Source organism: Hyaena hyaena, unplaced genomic scaffold, assembly GCF_003009895.1.
Source record: "Hyaena hyaena isolate Hyena2069 unplaced genomic scaffold, ASM300989v1 scaffold_310, whole genome shotgun sequence".
Classification (NCBI taxonomy): Eukaryota; Metazoa; Chordata; class Mammalia; order Carnivora; family Hyaenidae; genus Hyaena; species Hyaena hyaena.
Window position 1 is genome coordinate 1,023,515 of NW_024080940.1, and position 23,151 is coordinate 1,046,665.

The window sequence follows — 23,151 nt, forward strand, 5'->3', positions numbered from 1 at the left end:
GCAGAACATTAAACCTTTTCAACTTCCTGAAGATGGATTCAACAACGGTAAGGGGGGTCAGAATCAGAGAACGCGAAATCAGTTCCTCCTTTTCATCCTCATATACGTTAAATACTGTTCATAGTGTCACAAAAACCTGCGGTTTGCCACCGCAGGATCCTGGGAACTGGGAGGGGTTTTAGAAAGCAAGTGGTAACAAATACTCTCCTTACGTAGGCGAGAAAATTGAGACTCTCAGGCTGTGATTTGCCCCAGGCCGCACGGAGTCAAAACCAGAGGGGGGAAATCTTGAAGCTGAGTTCACTACTCTCAATCTTGTTCCGAGTTGGGAGATTTCTTAAACAGAATAAAGGGGGGGGGGGGCTTTTTCTAAAATTGTGGCTCAGGATCTTGAGGAGACAGATTTAAACCTGAAGTTAAAAGGCTGTCCAAGTTTAACCTGAGAGATATTTAAGCAAACTCATTTAAACAATTCCTCCGACCTATCTTGGTCTATCTTGGCAGTCTTGGATCAACAGCAATTAAACTTCAGCCTCAGAACTGGAAAACAAACACCAAATCTAAACACCACCTTTCAAGTTCTTAGTAAATGTCTTCCTTCTCTTTGCCACAGGCCCCTTGTTTACTGTAGGGTTCGTGATAACACTCTTAAACATAAGGCTGTGCGGAGCCGGTGCTTTTCCTTGGGATACGAGTCACATGTTGCCCTGCACCTGTCAGATCTGAATTATTGTTACTGTGTCTTTCAGGCCAGGGAAGAGTGGTAAAAAGAACACGTGCTGCATAAATTAGGGCTGTGTGGTGTTTGCCAAGTGTCGCCCCCGCCCCCGAAAATGTTCTCGGGGCTGCTAATCATTAGCAGAATTAGTGGCCCATTACTTAAACTACTCACTTCCTGCACTCCGCGTTCCTGATCGAGCACGGCTCAAGGCTCACATCTTACCGGGAGAGGCAACACAAACGGTGCCGACACCGTTAATAATTATACCTGAGCCTTTTCTCTCCGGGAACCAGAACACCCGGGGGCCGGCGGGGTGCAGGGGGCGCGCAGGGGTGCGCCCGGACAGCCGGGTACACAGTACGCCGCAGTTTTACATAGGTCGGGTCGTGGAGCCCGGCGCCTCTCCCGCCTTCCTATGGATGTCTCTCCTCTTCCCGCATCTTCATCCCAGACAGGTAAAGTCCCTTTGAGAAAAACAACAGGTGACGTTCAGCTGAAGCTGAGGGAAGTTTCGGAGACAAGCCTGAGGCTGCGCGAGTCGCTCCCGCGGAGACCGGAAAGCCCAGGGTGCGGTGGGAGCGCCGGTTGGCCCCAGCAGCCCGGAATTTTCCGAGGCCGGAAGTTCCCTGCGTTGCTACGGCTACAGGCGCCGACGCTCCAGGCTCTGTCCGCGGCGTTCCGTTCCCATGGCAACCCCATTGTCTTCCGAGGGGGAACCTGGGCTTGCCGGCGCGCCAGGCGGACCGCTCCGAGTCTCGCTTCCGCCAGGCACCTTTGCGGCTCCCTGAACGAGGTCCGCCGAGGCCAGGACGCTGACGCCGCCAGAGGAAGCTGAGCTAGCGGGCCGAGGGACCCGAGAAGGCTACTTCCGGGGCGTGGCTTCCCTGCCCTCGGCCAGGTCCGGGCCCAACCCCTCCCTAGCGGCGCCTTGCGTGTGCTCTTCAACTTGGAACCTCTGAGGCCGGGGTGAGGGGGACGCGGGCGCTATCTGAGACAAAAAAGCCTTTGGATGCTCGCCTGGGGCTCCGGATGTGGCGGCGGGGTTCGGGCCCCGCGTCGGGCTCTGTGCTGACAGCTAGCTCGGAGCCTGAAGCCTGTTTCGGATTCTGTGTCTCTGACTCTCCCCTGCTCACGTTGTCTCTGTCTCTCTCAGAAATAGATAAAACATTTTTTAAAAATTAAAAAAAAAAAAAAAAAGAAAGTCGAGATTAGAAAGAGAAATTAGTGAGGTTTCCTTCTGTTTTCTCGGATTCTGGACGTTCTGGAGCCTGAGTCAGAGAGAGCTGCTCAGGGCTCAGGTGGGAATGAGTGACCTTCTGCAGGGTGAGGAGCGACTTGGCGGGTGTTAGTGCTCAGTACAAAACCGTACATTCGATTTGGATTGATTTAAGCGATAGAGAACGCCATGAGAACTGAATTTCACAAATAATTATAAATCAGATTTTTTGCCGCAAGTTTTCGACCATTTTTCCCATCAGCTAACGACAATACCAGAATAGACGCGTGTGTATTCCTTACCTAGGACTTCCTATTAAATAGTGGGATGTCCCAGGGACCAGAAGAATTAACCAATAAACTGGCTATACCTCATTTAATGCTAAGAGCTGCTCCATTGCTTGCATCCGTCTTGCAAAAACAATATTTGACTTGCATACCTGCAAAAACAGTATCAGACTTTGAGGAGGAGTACATTCAGGAGCTGTAAATGTACTGGCTTTAAGGGGGTAAGAAAAAGTCAGGGATTTGGGAGGTACTGTGGAGTAGGAATTGGAGGAAAGAAATGTAATTCAGATGTTTAACTTGGCAAGTGTCTTTAGTTTCTGCTTTCCAGGCGTCTCTCTACATGAGTGTGTATAGTCTGTTTTTGGATTTCAGATGGGTTATATATTTGGGCAGTTTCAATTTGATGTTAATAGCATTCAACAGAGGGAAAATAGAATAGCCTTTTTTCTCCCCAAAGCCGACCTCACCTGTGATTCTTGGTAGGAAGAAGATGCAAGCCAGCCCCATCCGCATTCCATCCGTCAGCAATGACACCGACTGGGACTTCTGCTTCCACTTGTAAGTAGCACAGAACCTTGACATCACACTCAGTCCCTGGCCTGGAACACAGGGACCTCCCACCAAAGGCAAACCTGGGGTGAGGAGTTGAGTACCTATTAAATGGAAGAGAAGGTTGAATTTCTGTGAAGTGTTTTCATTACGATTATGCTCTGAGATCCATTTGTATTTGTGCACCCTATGCGAGAAGGAAAATAATTGTTTTTTCCTAACTTGAGGGAAATTTTATGTTTTATAGATAGGTTAATTATAATAAGATTGATAAAGTCATGGAAAATTCAATATAACAGGGTTAATGAGTGAATTAAGATTGTTTTGTGAAATAGACAATAATAAGTAAATTAAAACTTTCACATCATAATAGCTAATACTTATTGAGCAAATACTATGTGCCGGGCACTAAGTGCTTACGTATATTAAGTCATCTAATTCCTCCAACATCCCTGTAAGGGTGGTACTATTATCTCCAACATCCCTGTAAGGGGTGTACTATTATACTGTTATAATTTTATAGCTAAGGAGTTTAGTCAAAAAAAACGTGAGGTAATTTGCCCAACACAGAGCTAGTGATTTAAACTAAGCGGTCTGACTCCAGAGTCAATTCTTGAACCGTTCTTGTATACCAAGATTTCCCAACCTTGGCATTGTTGACATTTTGGGTTGGATAACTCTCTATTGTGGGGGCCTGACCTGTACGCTGTGGGATGTTTAGTAGCATTCCTGCTGTCTACCCACTAGATGCCAGTAGCACTGTCCCAGTAGTGACAAGCCGAAATATCTTCTCACGCTGCTAAATTTCCCCTGGGGGAAATAACACCCTTGGTTGAGAACCATTGCTCTATGCCAGTGCTATCAAATAGAAATATAATGCAAGTCACAAACGCCAGCCACCTAGATAATTTAAAAATTTCCAGTGGTTATATTAAAAAATAAGAAATAGGTAAATTGAAGTTTAATACAATATTTATCTTACTATTTTATAAAATAATTAACGAAATATTTTATATTTTTTTCTTCATACTGAGTCTTTGAAATTGAGTGTGTATTTTACACTTACAGCACATCTCAGTTCAGACTGGCCACACTTCATGTGCTTAATAGCCACATGTGACTAGTGGTTAATATCTTAGTAATTCTGTCCCACCTCATGAAATATCTTGAGATTAAGGGATATATACCTTTTTTAACATATTATAAAAGTTGAAGTCAAGATGTAGAGTTCATACTAGAGTATCTTGAAAGATAATTCATACTTATTATTACGAGTCTGAATTCATATTTATGACGGCAACATATAGAATAAGTTATAAACCTGGCAAGACAGACCTTTCATCCACCCTGCCTATTCTTATTTACTGACTTTTATTTTATCTTTGAAGGTATCTGACTGGTCAGTATTCTCTATTCATCTAATCTTTCATGACAAGATGTTCAATCCAAAGCCAGTTTAAGGTTTTCATTCTCAAGTCATTTGTCAAGACCTCAGTGTTTCTTCTTCCTTTGAGGTTCCTGCTGTTCAAGCTTACTGTCCTTGGTCTCAGCTTAATTTCAGTGAAGACTGAACTTAAAATATTAAGGGCTTGGGGCACCAGGGTGGCTCAGTCGGTTAATAGTCTGACTTAGGCTCAGGTCCTGGTCTCACAGCTGGTGAGTTTGGGCCCCACGTCGGGCTCTGTGCTGACAGCTCAGAGCCAGGAGCCTGCAGAGCCTGGAGCCTGCTTTGGATTCTGTGTCTCCCTCTCTCTCTGCCCCTCCCCCGCTCATGGTGCCTGTCTTTCAAAAATAAATAAATGTTAAAAAAAAATTTTTTTTAAACTTAAGAAAATAGAAAAGAAAAAGAAAATGAGACTATAATGTATTTGAACTATAGTAGAAGTTTGGAGGAGATTTTTGCAAGCCCTTCTGCTTGCTACTCTAGTGCTAGATTCCAGCAGAGGTGACGCCTGAGTTGGGTCTTGAAGGAGGAGTAGGGAATTCACCAGGCAGAGAGGAGGGAAATTTAGCACCTGCCTTCTGATCATATTATATCAACCGTGTTCTCTGGCTTTTCAACATTGAGTGTGCCTGTCTTTTGAAAGCACACTTCTGTTTTCTGGGCCTGAAGAAATGTTGCTCTCATATCCACTTGAACTGGTTGACTCATATACCTCTTGGTAGGTTGTTTAGAACAGAAAGTCTGGATGGATATTAACATCTCATTTTTCAAAACTAGTGTGAAAGATTACACTTGACATTTGTTTTTCTTTCTGTATTTTCCTTTTTTTTTTTTTACAGTGAAGATTCCTTACTTCTCAGTAGAAAAGGAAGCTAAACTTATTCTTAAAACTATATAGGGGTTGAACTTTTAAAAGCTATTGTGAATACAAAAGTAATTCTTTTGGGGAACTCGTTTATAATTAATTAAACATTCTGTTGTTGCTCTTAAGATTTTAGAATTTCTTCTTTTTTTTTTTCTGGTCACTTTGATTTTTCTGATCATGTTAGAACATGGTTATGGCTTTGTGTGTAAGATTAACTCTTGACTTTTATCTTTACCATTTCCAATCACCCATCATAATTATGTTCAGCTTTGAAGTCAGAGATCTACAGTGAGCAAGTAAGAAAGGAGAGAGGAGAAGGAGGGTAGGAGAGAGGGAGAGAGGTGAGTGAAGAGGGGGGAATTTTCAATCCACTCAGCTCTCTTCAATATATTTATCTGTAACACAACTGAGAAGTCCATTTTGCTTCTGAATCTGCTCTTGCCTGTGTGGGGTTCCCTCCCCTCTCCTTGCTGGGACCACATCTGCTTTAGTTAGTTGGCCACTACTTTTAAGAAATATGGTAGAGGACATGTGAAGTCCAGCCTCAAACTGTTAATTCCCTTCCTGTTATTTCATTATATCTGTTTTCTTTCCTGGTTTGGATCAGAATTTTAGAATGTAAAAGATCTTTGAAATCTTCCAATTCACCACCTTCATTTTGTAGATGAAGAAACCAAACATGAAGCTAATAAAATGAGTATAGCTAATGCTAAAATAGTACTTACTTAATAGGCTATATGCTAAGTGATTCACAAGTATTATCTGATTTAATCCAATAGCTTCATTGGATTGACCTCATTTTACAAAGAAGCAAATTAAGTGATAACTTGCTTAGGGTCATATGGTTAGTAAGTAGCAGAGCTGGGACTCTGGTGTAGGTGGGTGGTTTGCCGAATCTGTTTTATTTGAATCACCGCATTGCTGTCCTGATTCTGGGCTTGAAGGGTGACATGAGCTCATCACCAGGCTTTATTCCTTCAGGTGTATGTTAGTGTATCCCTCACCCACAGCTGGGAGGGCTCTGTCCTTCAATGGTACATTGTTTGAGATAGGCAGAGGTCAGATCTGAATCCATGCCCCTCTCTGGTATCTACAGGTCACAGCAAGCTAAGGTCCCAGCATACCAGCAAAGAGATGAACTGTATTCCTCTAGTGGGTCTGGAGAGAGTGAAGAAGACACTGAAGCCATGGAGGAGATGGCCGTAGGCTGCATGTCTCTTCCTAAAGACAAATTGGCCCAATCCCAGAAGAAAATAACTCAGCTGATTAAGAAAAAAATGGTAAAACAAAAAGCTCACTAAGTTTTAGTTTCCTTTTTTAAAAAAAAATTTTTTTTAGTGTTTATTTACTTTGGAGACAGAGAGAGAAAGAAACAGAGCATGAGCAGGGAGGGCAGAGAGAGAGGGAGACACAGAATCTGAAGCAGGCTCCAGGCTCTGAGCCATCACCACAGAGCCCGATGTAGGGCTCGAACTCGTGAACTGCGAAATCATGACCTGAGCCAAAGTCAGACACTTAATCAACTGAGCCACCCAGGCAACCCTAGTTTCCCTTTAAAAATATGTCCATGATTACAGAATCTCTGCCTTAACTAGAGATTGAAGCCCTCGAAGTGGAGGAAATTGTTGTATTTCTTTATAAGTGGAGGAAACCAAAGCAGAGCAGGGTTGGGTAGCCAGCCTGCCCACAGGCTCCACACACGCATGGCTCACTGTGCATTCTTTATGGAGTATTTGTGCTCCTGGCTTTAGACTAAAAATGAATGCTTTATTCTTTGTGTTGATGTTAGATGGCCTTTCAATAAAAAATCTTTCAAAAAATTTCTCCTGAAAGGTTTCAGAATGATAGCTCTTGGGTGACGGAAAAGGCCAGGCTAGGGAGGCAGGAGGCTGAGAACAAGGGTGGCCGGGCTGAGGTCCAGGCTCAGAAACGACAAGGATATAAGTAAGATGCCAGTGGTTACAGTGGACTCCTAAGCAAACGAAAGCACCAGAAACAGGAGGTAGCAGCAGAGGTCGGAGTCTGGGTATGCATTTCTAAGAACGAGGCAAAGTTGTAACTAGGACCTCAGAGTAAGTGCTTAATTGAGAGAGCTCAAAATCCAGGAACCTAAAACAGGACGACAGTGACCTTCACTGTTAGAATGCAGGCACCCGCCTGCTCCCAGAGCATGATTTATCAGCAGAGGAATCCATGTACTGACTTCCTGGCCAAGGGAAAAAATGAGCTTTAAATCAGGTGTAGGAAAAAGTGAGCTTAAGTTCCCATGTAGAGAAAGGTCCGTAGAGGCTTTAGGAAAGGCTGAGAGACCCTTCACGGGCCAATGATAGAGGCAGATACCCCTGGTTGGATGTATCTGTAAACTTACCTCACCTCTGTAAATTGCCCAGAGGACTCGCAGAGGATGGTCTTCTTGGCCTGTACCCATTAGTATCTCACAGACCCAGGCCAGAACCTTCCCTTTCACAGACAGACAAGTGCCATCAGCCATAGAGTCCAAGTGTCAGTTTTTAAGGCTTGACAGCTCCTTGGCCAGTTTGCATAATGACAAAGATTTGGATTCAGGAGTTAAACCTAGCCGCCCCGAGTGCTCACTGGCCTGAAGGGCAGGAGGATTGGCAACAGGCTCGGACCTCTAGAGCCCACATTGGTTATTCAGTTTTGCCAGGGCAGGAAGTTTGAGGATGGATGGATACAGAATGTCCAGGGCCAGGACAGAAGGGGAGGCTTTGTGCTCCCTTTCCAGTGACTTTTCATGGTATTGTTCCTCCTCAAGATGAAACTTAGTAAATTCTGTGGTGAGCCTCTAGAGAACACTCAAAACTTCTCACTGAATGGGTGTTTTTAAAGCACAAAGGGGCCTGTCCTGTACCCCTCTCTGCATGTGTGAGCTGGGAGCAGGTGAGGCAGCAGGTGAGGATGGGCGCAGGGAGGAGGCGGGAGCTGGAACTCAGGGTGATCTTGCCCAGAGCACCCCAGTCAGCAGACATTAGAACCAGAGCTGAAACTCCAAGCTTTTGAGTCTTTGAAGTGCTGTTTTCACCTCACCAGGAGATACACTCTTGATTTTGTCAATCAGCGCGGCCGGTTGATAGGTGTCTTTGTAAAGTCACTGAAACCATGTCTCTAAGATGCAGCTGTGATTTCTTGGAGAACTCTGCCCATGAGCTCTACAGCAGGGGCTATTTCCCCACCCCATCCCCTCCTGGCTAATGAAGAGATGACTCGTTCAGCGGATGTTGAATGAGTATCTCCTCTGTGAGCTGAGCATAAAGTAGTGAACATGAGAAATAAGCTTTTATTCTCAAGGAACTTCTATTTGTGGAGACAGATAATAACTGTTAGTGTAGGGGCACCTGGGTGACTCAGTCAGTTAAGTGTCCGACTTTGGCTCAGGTCATAATCTTGTGGTTTGTGGGTTCGAGCCCCGCGTCAGGCTCTGTACTGAAAGCTCAGAGCCTGGAGCCTGCTTCAAATTCTGTGTCTCCCTCTCTCTCTGGTCCTCTCCTGCTCATGCTGTCTCATTGTCTGTCAATAATAAATAAATGTTAAAAAATTTTTAAAAAACTGTTAGTGCAATTTTAGAGAGAAGCAAGTGCAATGAAGGAAAAAATAAAATAGGTCATGGGTTAGTAGGTGATGGGATGAGAGCTTCTTTTTAGAGAAGATACTGAGAGGCCTCTGAAGTAAACAAAATGAAAATGAAGTGAGACCGTGAAGGATGTGTTTCAGTGTCCCAAGCAGGAAAAATCAGGTGCAAAAGCAAGTTAGAAACTAGTTTGCCATGTTCAGGAGCATCAGATAGGTTTTAAGATCCATGCTTATAATAATAATAATAATAATAATAATAATAATAATAATAGTGAACAAGCTATTTGGTCACCAGTGGACGATGCTAGTGACCAAACTCGTTACTTTGAAAGCTACCAAATAAAGGGGAAGAGTAAGTCATGTATCTTGTCCTTCAATTATAAACTACTGTTGGATAACCAAACAGGAGATGAGGGGAGAGTTCTCTATAGAATTATTTCAGCTAACATGTGAAGAAACACTGGTAGAATTGGATATTGGCATTTTATAACCTTTTATGAATGAATCCATGTAGTTGTGCCAATAATTAGAAAAAAAGCCAACCAAACATTGGGTGTCTTCTGGTGGAAAAGCATATGAGAACCTATGAAGTAGTTTTGCTTAAAAAAAAAATAAAGCTAAAGCAAAGCCAGCTTCTAAATCCAGCTACCAATATAAAGGCAAGACAGAGGATGGAGGGGCATGTTGAATGACACTGTAAGAATGCAGTCAAAAAATTTACAGGTTTGGAATACAAATGTACATGTTTGGGAAACACTGTAGTCCAAATGGCCCAATTTCTTCAACAGATAATTCACAATAAAAAGAACTAAAAAGAACTAGAGGTGGAAATGGAACTTATAGAGGAGATGGGATTCAGGACACTGATCTCGATGTGCAGACAGGCGAATTATCAAAAACATATTAGATTTATGAGACTAGGTATTTAACATTATAAGCTTAATATTTTGGTGAGAGTGATTTTCTGATTATATGTCAAGGTCCATATCTTTTGGAGACAGTTAGGAGACATGGAATTATTTTTTAAAATTTTGTAATGTTTTTTAAAATTTATTTTTGAGAGAGATAGAGACAGCATGAGCAGGGGAGGGTCAGAAAGAGAGGGAGACATGGAATCCAGAGACAGGCTCCAGGCTCTGAGCTAACTGTCAGCACAGAGCCCGACACGGGGCTTGAACCCACAAACCGTGAGATCATGACCTGAGCCGAAGTCGGACACTTTACCGACTGAGCCACCCAGGCGCCCTTTAAGACATGAAATGATTTAATACTGATTGTCTTCAAAATAATAGAGAGGATGGGTGGGTAAGAAGGATGGATATGAGACAAGACTGGCCATGAGTAGACCCCTCATGAGGCAAAGTGAGCCATTCTCCATGCTATTTTTGTATATTGCTAAGGTTTTTCACGGTGAAAGGTTAAAGGAAGTCACTCTGGCTATGATGTAGAAAGCAGACTGAGGAAGGGGGCAGGAGTGGAAGCAGCGGCGGCTGCCGTGGTCAGCCCGGTAAAAGATGAGGGTGGCTTGGGCCAGGTACTCATGGCAGAAATGAGGCGAAGAACTGGGTTTAAGGACTTAGGAATAAGGGACAGCCAACAAGCCCTGATGGCATGGGTGTGGGACGGGAAGGGAGGAGAAGAGACAAATCAGCCAGATGAACTTGGTCCTACGTTCCCACGAGAAGAGCGTGGGCTGCGGCTGCCCCTCCTTTCCAAAAAGCATCCTGACTCATTTGCTTTCTGCAGAACATCCAAGCAAACAAGGAGCTGATTCGCTGTGTCATCCTTTCTCGGATTATTTTTGGGGAAGAACACTGGAAATGTGCACAGGCTTTGGCCAGCCTGGCTTATGGCTACCTGACCCTGAGAGGTACTCGGTTTCCCCAGCTGGGTCTGGGTGGGCCAGCCCGTGAGAGCCCAACTAAGCCAACCCACAGCCACAGTGGGGGTGGGGATGGCTGGGGGAGGGGCCTTCCTACCCCCCAGCTCACACCTTCTCAGGAGGTGAGGAGGTCCATGGATGAGGCAGGCAGTGTGTCAGGGATCTTAGGAACAATGACAATAACGATGATAGTTAATTTATTGAGTACTTAGCATGTGCCAAGCTAGTCTCATTTAGTCCTCCTAATTCCTAATATCCCTTGGAGGGAGATACTATCATCCTCTCTAGTTTACAGATGAGGGCACTGAGGCACAGGGAGCAAAGGGCAATATCACAGGTCCCGGCCGCAGGTCCACCGGGGAAGGACAGGCAGCTATGTACACTCGGCATCTGCGTGGCAGACCCAGTAACAGGACCTGAATTCCACGGACAGAACTCAAGTTCCTGAAAGGTCTCCTGAGGAAAAGACAGTGTTCATCCTGGAGAAATGATGCTTCGGGAAGATACTCTGCCCAGAAGAACAAGATAGGAATGCATTTGCTAAAACTGAAACCCAAGTGTCAGATCCGCAAGGGCAGGGACTTTGCAGTAGAGTTTCAGAAAGTGTTTGTTCAGACTGCCTGAGGCAAGAATCCGAGGACACAGTCGGCTCGGGGCTCTATGCTTCTGGGCCACCCATGTCCCCCTGCAGGACCCACATACACCTCTACCACGGATCTCTGTACAAACTCACCTGTGCTTTGTTTAAGCGCCTCTGTCTCTGAAACAGAAGCTCTGCGAGGGCAGGACTAGGTCTCACGTGCAGCGCCGGGTACAGAGTATGGACCAGCAGGTGTTACTGCTGGATAGAACTGAGCCTCCGGCCCAGGGCTTTTCCAAGTACCCCTTGGGCCTGAGTCTTCAGGCGGGGCGTAGCTTACGTATCAAGTGAGTGACTGAAGGGCTTGAGAGATTTGAGGGCTACAGGGGAGGGGAACCAATATACCAGGGCCGTAAGGAGCCTGGATGTCAAAAATCAGAGCTTTTGGAAAAGTTAAAATGGAATTCAATTTATGAACCACTATCATAAATTAAACTCCGAACATGTGTTCCTTCTTAGGGCTCCTTGGGCCTTTTTGAGCTCATGTTTGTTTGTTTATTTGTTTATTTAATGTTTATTTTTGAGAGAGAGAGAGTGCACATAGGGGAGGGGCAGAGGGAGAGGGAGACAGAGAATCTGAAGCAGGCTCCAGGCTCTGAGCTGTCAGCACAGAGCCTGACACGGAGCTCAAACTCAAGAAACATGAGGTCATGACCTGAGCTGAAGTCGACGCTTAACCAACTGAGCCACCCAGGCGGCCCTTGAGCTCATGTTTAAATGAGACTTTAGATTCATTGGCTACCAATGTGGGAAGCCCAAGAGTGGTTGAGACTGGGGACAGTGAGGGAGTGGGTCACAGTGAGGTCACAGTGAGGCCACTTCCGGCGGACACATCTGTTGTGTTCTGAGAGAGGGCTGACATGGCTAAAACGTCAGCCACTTGTCTGTGAGATTGAAGGGACACCAGGAAGATCTTCAGCAGAAGAAAATTTTCTTCTAATAGAGCTACACTGTTCCTCATTGGGAATTTCTCTCTTTCATCCTCATAAACTTGCTGCCTCCACGATAACAGTCACATTCAGCTTTGTGCTACTTTAACATGCAGAGAACTAGTGTTCTAGGTTGCTGGCACTGTGCTGGACATTGTGGATGTGTAAGTGAACACTGGTACTCTGTACGCATACAGAGATCTTATCATAGGCAGGAACACATCATAATAGAGGCAGGAACAAAGTTCTGGAGAAACAAATGAGGCAGATGAGTGGTTCTGCCACTGGAGAGGGAGGTTGGGGAAGGCTGCAGAAGGAAGGTGACATTTGTCCTGTCTTTGAAGGAGGAGTACAAGTTTACCAAGTAGATTTCGAGGGGAGTGCTAGAGAACACAGGGTTGATCTGAGTTCCATATGTTCCATATGTGTTGATCTGAGGAGATGGAGGTAAAAGTGTGTATTATTCTCCGTGAAACTGCTTGCACAGAACACTGTAGTTTCCCTCTGGACCCAGGAGGTTAGGGTAGAACAGAAGACACCTTAGGGCAGACAGATCATTCCTGGTAATGGGACTGGAAAGTTAAGTTGGCCCCACATATCAAGGACTTCAGGGAGTTATTAAACGTTTCTGAGTGAGATGGTGATGTAATCACTCTTAAACTCTGGAGGTTGGGTTGGATGGATAGAAAAGTGGAGGCAGAGATCAGTTAGGCCTTTATCCTGCATAGACAGAAGTTGAGAAAGGCATTGGCCATGGCAGTTGGAATGCAGAAGAAATAACTCCTAGAAGTGGTGACATTTAGTGGGCACTTCTGCATGGGGCAAGAAGCTGAGAGAAGAGCTGAGGTTGAACAGGGCATGCCCTGGATGGTTAGCCAAAATGGAGAATTAGAGAGGAGGAGCAGGTGCATGGGGGAAGGAGAAAGAAGATGCAGAGTTTGGTTTCAGACAGGCTGGATCTCAGCCACCGTCAGGTACCTGGGGAGCATCATGGTGGGATGTTCAGTAGGCAGTGGGGAGTGGAGTTAGAGCTCGGGAAAGAGGTTGGCTTGAGAGGGGTAGCACACAGGAGCCAGTGAGGCCGTAAGAGTGGATGCTCTTGACCAGAAAAAGTGTGTGGAAAGAGAAGGAAAGAGGACAGAGGAAGGAGTATACAAGAATGAGAGCATAGGGAAGGCCAGCGGAAGCAGAGTCAGCAAAGGAAATAGAAGGCTCAGACGGGGCTGTGTCGGAGAATGGGTTCAAAAAGAAGTGCAGCGTGATTTCAGCAGTGTCAGGTGGCAGAGGGAGGTCAGATGACATGCAGGCTGAAGAGAGACCCGTGGATTTGGCTGGTGTTTGGTAGATCTTGGCATTTTGTTTGGCACCGACAGGTACACTCTCAGACCCTGGGGGAGCCCAGACTCAGCCAGACTGTCTAGGAGACTTGCTGAAATTGAGACTCAAAATGATGGCAGCTTGAACTAGAGAGGAAGCACCATGAGTGTTTAGGGGGACACTTGTCTGAACGAAGGCCAGGCCAGAGGCTGTGTTGGGAGAGGTTAGCGTGGTTGGTCTGTAGAAGGGAGTTGGTCCCCATCTTCTGAAATCAACCCATTCCACGAACAAGTCACAAACGGACTCTGAGTTGTACTTTTCCAGTTAGATGCCAGGCTGAGGCAAGACAGGTGAACAGGTCCTATCACAAAAGATGGTGAGAACACACCATCCTTTTCCCCCCCGATTTGCAGTTCTTCCTGTCACGCGAATGGAGAACCTCATTTGGGGCAGTATGTTGGAGGGGGGAAATGTTTTCTTCTAAAGGAAGGTTTTGTTTATTTTTCCTTGATGAGGAAAACAACTTCCTGATTAGACCAAGTGCCCACGTAGTTTAACGGTGCCCAGCCTTGAACCCAGACTTTCTGAAACCTAACCTAGAGCTTTTCCAGAATAGATTATGATCATGACATTTTCTTGAGAAAAACCTCCTATGTCCGTTATAATACTTACCCAGTCTCTTTAACTCTTTTGAAGTCTGTGGCCCACGGAATAAAACAACCAAAGCTTTGAAAAAAATCACAGACCTCCAAGAGAGATGAAATGCTTGCTGCGCTCTACTTAGTTTTGTTGTTATTAATCCTCTACGATGGGCAGAATTTATGAGCCAGCCTTCTGTGTCCGGGGGCGGGGGGGGCGGGGGAGATGTATGCGTCAGTGTGTGTTCATGCCTCACTGCACGTGTGTGTTTAACAGCCTTCAGACCTTCTTGCCTCATTTCCCCGTGAGCCTTTTCCAGCACTGGGGGATGGGGGTGAAGCCCAAGGGCTGATTTCTCTCAATAAGCAGTCTTCCAGGGAGTATTTACTGAGCAGCTTACATATTTGAAATACCATAAAGAGCATGTTGGGAAATATGAGGTAGAGAAAGTGCAGTCTTTGCCTCAAAGAACTTACAGCCTCGTGTGGAAGGTGAGCTACCTACAGACATAGTTATGATAGAAGGAGCCATAGCCAACCGCCATGTAATGGATTTAAATACAGGGCTGTGGGGAAGTTGGGTGGAATCATTTCTGGCTGACGTGGTAAGTGGTAGACTCAGAGGGAAGGTGTCATTCAAGAAGACCCTTGAAGAATGAGCAGGGATTGCGCAGAAGGAAGGGGCGGCATTTTAGTAAAGAACAGAGCCTGGAGGGGGAACACAACGTGTGTCTTTGAAAACAGTGAGCAGGCTGTTGGGGTGAACCCGGAAGGGAGGGTATGTTGGCAGACCGTGGTGGGTTTTATATACAGGCTAAGGAATTTGTGATTTATTTGGTAGGCAAGGAGGACCCCTGGAGATTTCCCAGCAGAGAGATGAATAAAGCAAAGGGTGCTTTTAGAAAGGTTAATCCAGCAATGATAGCCAGAAGGTGAGCTTTCTAGTCATCTAGGACTGTGTAGTAATGCTGTGCTGGTGACAGGTGGGATGATGAGAAGGTAAGGATTTAAGAATCTCTGAAGGACATGGAATACTCCATGGCAACGAGAAAGAATGAAAGCTGGCCATGTGTAGCAACGTGGATGGACCTTGAGGGTGTTATGCTGAGCGAAATAAGTCAGGCAGAGAAGGACAAATACCATATGTTTGCACGTATAGGAGGATTAGGAGGAACTTAACGGAGGACCAAGAGGGAGAAGAAGGGGAAAAATAGTGGGGGAGAGGGAGGGAGGCAAACCATGAGAGACTCTTGAATGCAGAGAACAAACTTAGAGCAGACGGGGTGGAGGGGAGAGGGAAAGGGAGGTGATGGGCATGGAGGAGGGCACTTGTCGAAGTGAACACTGGGTGTTATATGGAAACCAACTTGACAATAAACTATTTGTAAAAAAAAAAAAAAAAAAAAAGAATCTCTGAAGGACAGATACATTTATCTCTTCCTGGGACTTTTTCTTCAATACATACTTATAACATATGGATAAGATCATTCTTTGTAGCACTGTTTATTAACATAAAAGATTGGAAAAAACCCGTGTCCCCATCACTGAAGGACTAATACGTAGAGCAGGTTAAATGCAGCTTTAAAAAGGGCATGAGGCAGCGCCATATCCTACTAGGGATAAAGCACCTGGATGCATCTTTAGGCAAAAGAGAATGTACAACACGGTATGGTGTTTAATGTGCCTCATTTCATGAGAAAGAAAGAAGGGGAGAGAGAGAATCTGTACTTACATTTACATAAACCCTGAAGGGTACACAAGACAGAAGCAAAAACAAGTTACCTAGTGGAGGCTTGCAGTGAAAGGGAACGAGATTAGCAGTGAGACCCCTCAACATTGACCTTCTCGTACAATTTTAACTTTTGAACCATGGAAATGTATTACCTATTCAAATACAACCTTTAAGCCTTTTTTAAAAAAAGTTTATTTATTTATTTTGAAAGAGAGGGAGCAGGAGAGGAGCAGAGAGCGGGGGAGGGAGGAGTGGAGAGAGAGAATCCCAAGCAGGCTCCATGTTGTCAGCATGGAGCCTGATATGGGGCTCAAATTCATAAGCCAAAGCCAAGAGTCAGGCACTTAACCAACTGAGCCACGCAGGTGTCCCCTCAAATATAACCTTTAAAATAAAGACTGTAAAGGAAGAATTGGCAGGATGTGATATTCGATTTGGGGTTGAGGAGAATTAAGGCTCAAAGAGGACCAGGAAGTTCCGGCCCTGGCAGGTGCCATTTTCAAAGGGAAGTGGGTCAGGATCGGGAGCGCACTGGGGAGAGGAGCAGTGTCTCCAGGTTATGGTGATTTTGAATTGCCGTAGAGAAAACGACTAACGCGTTTTTTGTTTTGTTTTGTTTTGTTTTTTAATATTTTTATTTATTTCTAGGAGAGAGAGAGAGAGAGACAGCGTGAGCAGGGAAGGGTCAGAGAGAGAGGGGGACACAGAATCCGAAGCAGGCTCCAGGCCCCGAGCTGGCAGTCAGCACAGAGCCCGACGCGGGGCTCGAACCCACGAACCGCGAGATCATGACCCAAGCGAAAGTCGGACTCTTAACCGACTAAGCCACCCAGGCGCCCCCGCTAGCGCGTTTTTACTTGGGAATGTGGGACTAGAACTTGGGAGGACAGGGGGAGAGTCGCAAGCATGGAGGAGTGTTTGAGGGCAGGCCTGGGGAGGGGACGTGGAAAGTTGTAAGCTTGGAGGCCAAGGTGGAAGTGCTAGGAATTGTTCAAACTTCCAAGAGGCAAAGAGAAGAAAAGGAAGACACTGAAAGACAGACCCCTGGAGAAGGGAGCAAAGAGTTATTAGCAAGTTATTAGTTATTAGCAAGACTTGTTGGCAAGGAAGCAATTAGAGAAGGTTGAGGAAGGAGAACTGGGTTGGTGCAGTGTCCTAGGGGCCATGAGAAGCCAAGCAGCTAAGAGCGTCTGAGAGGCTGTGACTGGATTTATTTAGTAGGAGGTCTTTGGGGGCCTCAGGAGAAAAGTGCCTGCAGATGGTTGGAGCAAGAGCCAGACCCCAGGCGTGAAGGGAAGGCGCGGGGACCAGGCCCTGCATACTGGAAGGAATGAGGGAAGAGAGGAGAGTAACTGGCGGAGACAGAGAAGTCAGGTGAAGATGAGTTAGAAGAGGAAGATTGTAGAGTGAGGAAAGAGCCCTTTAGAGAGAGCATTTGAAGGTTTTAGAGAAGGGGATGATTGATGGAATGGGGTTCAGGAGTGGAGAGCCCGAAGCCTTTGCAGGGCACAATGTGAAGGCTGCCGGCTGGTGGGCTAGAGGGGGGCGGGGGGTGGGACCTAGCACTTCAGCAGCTGAGCAAAGGGCAGGCACAGAACAGCAGGGCGCTTGTCACCTAGTGGGGAAGCCTTGGCAAGAGTTCAAGAAGAAGAATGTAAGTGACATGGGTAAGCGGTTTCCTGATATTTTGCTCATTGTTAATAAAGCAGTAAATTAGCCTGTTATTGCTGAGACCTAGTATCCCGGGCTCTATTGTTACAAGTGTTGTAAAATACAGAAAAAAGAAGCATAAATCATGAACTCTACCTTCTCTGTCTAGTTGGAAGAAAAACAAAAACAACCCACACTGATACAGGGATAACAGGGAATGAGGAAAACCAGGCGATTTGACCTTCAGGAGACCTCACACCTGCCTGCAATGAGATGGCATTGAGAATCCAGCCTTTTACAGGGATTCTGTAAGCAGCTTTATGAAAAATGTCCAAGGCAAGGGCACATTTAATAAACAGCTTGAGAGAATGGACCCTGCTAGGAGTAGTAGGAGTAGGGGTCGTAGTAGCAATAGTAATAATATTAATATAATAATAATAATGGCTAACATTTGTTCAAATTCGTTTCATTCCTATCTGCCAGGAACTATCTATTTTCATGAATTAATTAAATTCTTACAACAACCCTATAGGGTAGAAAGTATTTTCATTACCATTTTATAGGTGAATAAACTGCATCATAGATAGATGAAATACCTTGTTCACGGCCACAGGGATAGTAGGAAGTGGCTGAGGCAAGATCGGTGTCTGGGAAGTCTGGCTATAGGCTGACTTCTTAAAGATAGATGATGATCACAAGTGACAGCAGCAACCCCAAAGACTAGGGGTCTCTGAGCAGATTCTCTCTGGCCTGAGTCAGAATAACAGACGTCAGTTCTGGGATCGCATCCCAGACTAAAGCAGAATGCTTTGATGTTTGGTGGGCAATCCCAGGGCCCATTTCCAGTTCATCAACAGCTCCTTGTAATTTCTGAATCTCAGGCACCAGGAGCAGGTCTGATTTTTCCTGCTGTAACTGCTGAACTGATGGTGCAGGGAGAAGGATGGTGTCCTTGGCTTGGAAGAAGGGCAAGTGAAGGAAAATGACTTGGTCTCTCAAGAGTTAACATTGGAAGTAGGGAGGTGGGGCTTGGGGTTTGGGAACAAGATCTTCAGTCTCTGAGCCTCCACCAGAGAGAGTTGACATGAGACTCATACGTACACATATACGCAGTGTTATCTATACACCAAAGAGGGTGTTCTTGAAATTAAGAAAATGCAAATCTATTTCAAATTATTACTGATACTGATTCATAGTACTTTTTGTCATCGTGAATTTTCTCATGTGAGAAATGCCAGGAAAATGTCACAAAGTGAGTATTTTTAAACCTAAAATGAGCTCTTTTATAGTTGAAAATATTGAAAAACATTTGTTTAGAGCAGTGATCTCTTAAACTCTTGAGAATTAGCTCCCTTACCAGTACAAAAAATTTGAGCACTCTTAAGTGTATTTATTATGTTATGTGCAGTGGTATTAATATCTTGTGTAATATTGTTATATATTCATAAAAATAGAAAACAAAATTTAAAAACAGAAAATTTTTTTCCTTATACTGTTACCTTGCATACTTTAGGGTGACATGCGCCCCACTTTGGAGACCGGGATGGATTCTGGGAACAGTAAAGGAGTGATTTTTTTCCTTTGGGGATGACTTTAATGAGACATTTTTTTTATTTAAAAATGTTTATTTGTTTGTTTTGAGAGACACAGAATGTGAGCAAGGAGGCATAGAGAAAGAAAGAGAGAGAGAATCCCAAGCAGGCTCCGTGCTGTAGCTCAGAGCCTGATGTGGGGCTTGAACTCATGAACTGTGAGATCATGACCTGAGCTGAAATCTCGAGCTGGATGCTTAACCAAGCTAGAGCCACCCAGGTGCCCCTAATGAGCCATTTTAAATTGAGATCCATGTTCAGTTTGTTTAGAGCCAGTGGTTATACAGCTTAGCTTTTTCATCAGAAGGACCACACTGTGGGGCATGATAAATTGGAGATGAAGAACTCAGCAATTGAGCTTAGAGGAAAAGCTGGAGGATTCACAACCAGCACAGGGCACTTGAGTGGGCACCCCCAGCTGGACCCTTGGGTGGGGGTGGGTGGCAGGGCAGGCTTGCAAAGCCTCAGAACAACTTTCTCATTTGTTTCCCATTCAGGATCCCAGAAGCAGCAATGTGCTGATGCCGGGGTGGTTTTCAGGGGCTCAGCCAGCTTCACTTTGCTCCTTTCTACAAACAGAAGGAAGTGTCTAGATTGGGTTCCTTCACTTCTTACTGACACACTCCCAAGGGCCGAAACAGCCTATTTAACAAAAAGACTTCCTCAGGTTCCAATGTGATTGTCTTTGTCTGATGTCGTTGGCAGGTTTTTCCGTTGCTGCTCTCTTCTTCAAGACCTATAAAGACTTCCCATTACCTAACAGACCAAATCCAGCCTCCTCACCTTGGCATCTAAGACTCCATTTTACCTATCCAATTCACACGTTATGTGTCTTTACCTTTAAATCTCCCCTTCAGTCAGGCTGGTCTCTATCCTGTCTTCTGTGATGCTTCTACATGCCCCCAGCAGCCCCACCACCACCACCAGTATGTGCGTGCACATGGGTGCACCTGTCTGTGTGCAAACACACATGCATGCCTATTCTGTCTTTATGGCCTCAGCCTGTTTACTCCAAGTGGAAACCCCTCCTCGTTCTTTATCAGTCAAACTACCTAGTCTTCAAAAATAAGATGAGCTCCACCTCTTGTACAAAGATTTTACTAAATGCTTCTCTGAGTGTGGTCCTCAGACAGCCTGAGTCAGTGTCACCTAGGATGGTTGTTATGAATATAAATCCTTCGTTCTCACCTCAGAACCTATCAACCGTAACTACTGGAAGCAAAGCCCAGGAATCTGCATTTTCATAGGGTGTTGATGAAGTGCAGTGCAATTTGAGGGGTGCTGTTACCTGGTAATTTGGGACACAGCCCTCTCTTTTGCTACAGACTCCATTTACCTGTTGAGTTGAGACCTATAGAATAGGCATCTCTCAGAGCTCTACAAAGACTTCTTGGCTTCCAGGTCCCTTGTAGGGCTCTTCCAGGGAGGCTTTGTTCCCCCTACCTTGTACCAACTTATTAAGGAGCTTCTGCACATGGAATGTATGAGGGCTGCAGGCCTCACGACCTTTCAGATCATCTTTGTGGCCATTGACCATACCTGTACGGTGAAAACAATCTCTAAGGGCCAGACGTGGAGCGGACTGAGGACTGGGGGTGTGAAGTGAGAATTAGGGATGCAGTGGGCCTGCATGGCAGGAGTGAATATATTTACCAGCCTGCAGAGAGGAGAGCCAAACTGAACACCAGCCGACTGTCTTCAGTAGAGCAGAGGAGATAATGTTCTAGGATAATTTGTTCTCTGCTGGCCTTTCTCTTTTCTCCAGGGCTTCTCTTTTCCCATCAGGGATCACTAGACAGGCGCTAGATTGGAGGATGAGGAGCGAGGCCTAGAAATTCAATGTTGCCAAGTCGACTAACTCTGTTAACTAACTGGACAAATAGCAGTTCTAGTGGGTGCCCGGGGACTCCAGCCTTTAAGAAAACAAGTCCAAACACACCACAAGTTCTGGCTGCCTGGAGTTTGGCATTCCTTTTGTCTTCTTAGTGAGGGGCCTCATTGCCTTTAGCAATTAGAGTGTGCGTGTGTGTGTGTGTGTATGTGTGTGTGTTCATGTGTGTGTGTGACCGATTAGTATATCCAGCCACATCTTGGATGGTAAAAAAAAATCCCCAGATGGAAGTAATTGTATTCAAAGTCCTTGTATTTTTAGAAGGCCTTTTCCAGAAAGCTCAAAGCGTAGCACTCTGTGGCATAACCTAGTTTGTTCCTGGACTGTCTCCAGGTGTTTGGTAAAGGCACAGCTTCTATAATTATTGTCATTGTACATTTGGAGGATGGAGAAGCTTTGTGGGTTGAAAAGGCCACATGGCATTAGCGGCAGTGTTGGGGACAGGATACTCAGCTTCTATTCCTGGTCTACTAGTGATTTCCAGACTGAGGCCCACAGATTAATGCTGTGGTGGCTGCATTAGAAGCACTTGTGGAATTAATTAAAAATAAAGATTGTGGGACTCCATTCCTCTAGAGATTCCAACTCAGTAGGTCCGGGGCGGGGCCCAGGAATCTGTATTCTCTACAAGCAATCCGGATCACTCTGATGCACAGCCAGCTTCGGAAACTAACATCCTAGAGCGTGTAACAGCCACACTACCCACCTCTTTCCTCCCAGAAAGGTCTTGGACTCAAACATGACTTTTTAATGCTTTTCTTCTGGCCACCCACCCTCAAACTTCCCCAGGCCTCCCAGCTCAGGCCAAGAAACATGCTGAATCTGCCAGAACCACACTGCTGACCTGGAAGGGAAACACGACCTCACGCAAGGAGAAGAAGGAAATCCTGGGTACACTGGTCATGCTCTACTACACCGTGGGCGTGGCCTGGCTCCTACAGAACCGATATCCTTCCTTTCCCGGGGGGCCTGTGATCAGGGTGGCAGCCACATGTCCCCAGCTGGGCCATCTCACCTGGGAGCAGGGGAGATCAAACCGCGCCTCACAGTTCTCTTCTGACATCCGGGGCCCCCACAAGCCCCTTACCTCTATCTAGAAGGGTATGAATGTTCCTCCTGTATCTGTTCATATAAACTCTGAGTTGAGCCATGAGAGGGATCTCACTGGTGACCTGTCGCCTGGCCAGTTGAGAAATTTCTAGAGTCTGTCCTTCTTCATTGAGCACCCAGGAAGATCAGTATTAGCAATGAGGGCGTGGGTGATAGTGGGTGGGGAGTGGTGTAGGGGAAGGCAGCATGGCTGGGAATTTAAAGCAGTGTTGGTCAAAGGAGGCTGCACCTGTCACCCCCTGGGGAGCTTTAAGAATTATTGCTGTTTGGGTCCTGCCCTAGAGATTTTGATTTAGTAGGTCTGGGGTTCCTCTGTTTATTGAGATATTTTAAAGTCCCCCAGGCAATTGTAACCTGCAGCCAGAAACCTCTGATTTAATGGACTCTTGATCATTTTTGTTTTTCTGAACTGCTGTTGAGAATACTGCCATGAAGCTGGAGGCCAAGTGAAAAAGGCAAAAGAAAATGTTCTCTATGTCCCCAGAGGGGGACCATTACTCTTCAAAAAGCCTGTGATTGTGACAGCCTTTTGGTACCATCTCTACTTAAACACTGTGCAGCATATTTCATGTTCATGAATGATCATACACTGAAGGTGGAATGATACAGAGATTAGCATGGCCCCTGAACACGGATGATAGGCACATTTATGAAGCATTCCGTACTAAACAGAATTCACCACGGGTCTTCTTTGAGACCACGTGTCTTTAACCTCTCTTCTTTACCACATCCCTCTCTCTGCTTTTTTTGGTCTTGATGCTCAACTTGTAAAAACTGATCTGTTGCCTTTCTCTGTTGTGTCCTTAGACAGGGCTATTGAATTTGTGGGAAATAGGATATTTGGGAATTAAGGGGATTTTCTTTCTTGCTATTTGCCTCCTGCCAAAAACCTGTTTTGCTTGGACTTCCTAAATGATCTAGAAAGTCCCTTTCAGCAGAATTAGTTCCTCTCTTTACCACTTACAGGAACCAACTCAGGAAAAATGAATAACTATTGTCATGCCATGGATGCCTCTAAAGAAAATCAAGCATAATTTACAGTTTCTGTTCACTCCTCCAAATGCCCACTACCCACTGCAGCCCTGGATTCAGGCTAC

At 45.4% G+C, this 23,151-nt stretch overlaps 1 protein-coding gene and 1 pseudogene across 8 annotated transcripts in view; both read left to right on the forward strand.

Annotated features, from left to right (window-relative positions):
- Nucleotides 1–23,151, forward strand: part of TTC23L (tetratricopeptide repeat domain 23 like) — a 54,438-nt gene continuing 31,287 nt past the window's right edge. For 2 of the 8 annotated variants that reach the window (XM_039248253.1, XM_039248252.1), the window contains exons 1-5: nt 1,462–1,619; nt 2,708–2,782; nt 6,179–6,362; nt 10,420–10,543; nt 21,734–21,890. In XM_039248253.1, coding sequence (XP_039104184.1) covers nt 2,715–2,782; nt 6,179–6,362; nt 10,420–10,543; nt 21,734–21,890 — 533 coding nt within the window. In that variant the 5' untranslated portion in view covers nt 1,462–1,619; nt 2,708–2,714. The other 6 variants (XM_039248250.1, XM_039248254.1, XM_039248249.1 and 3 more) reach the window with 6 other exon arrangements.
- LOC120242486 lies at nt 22,625–22,723 on the forward strand (annotated as a pseudogene).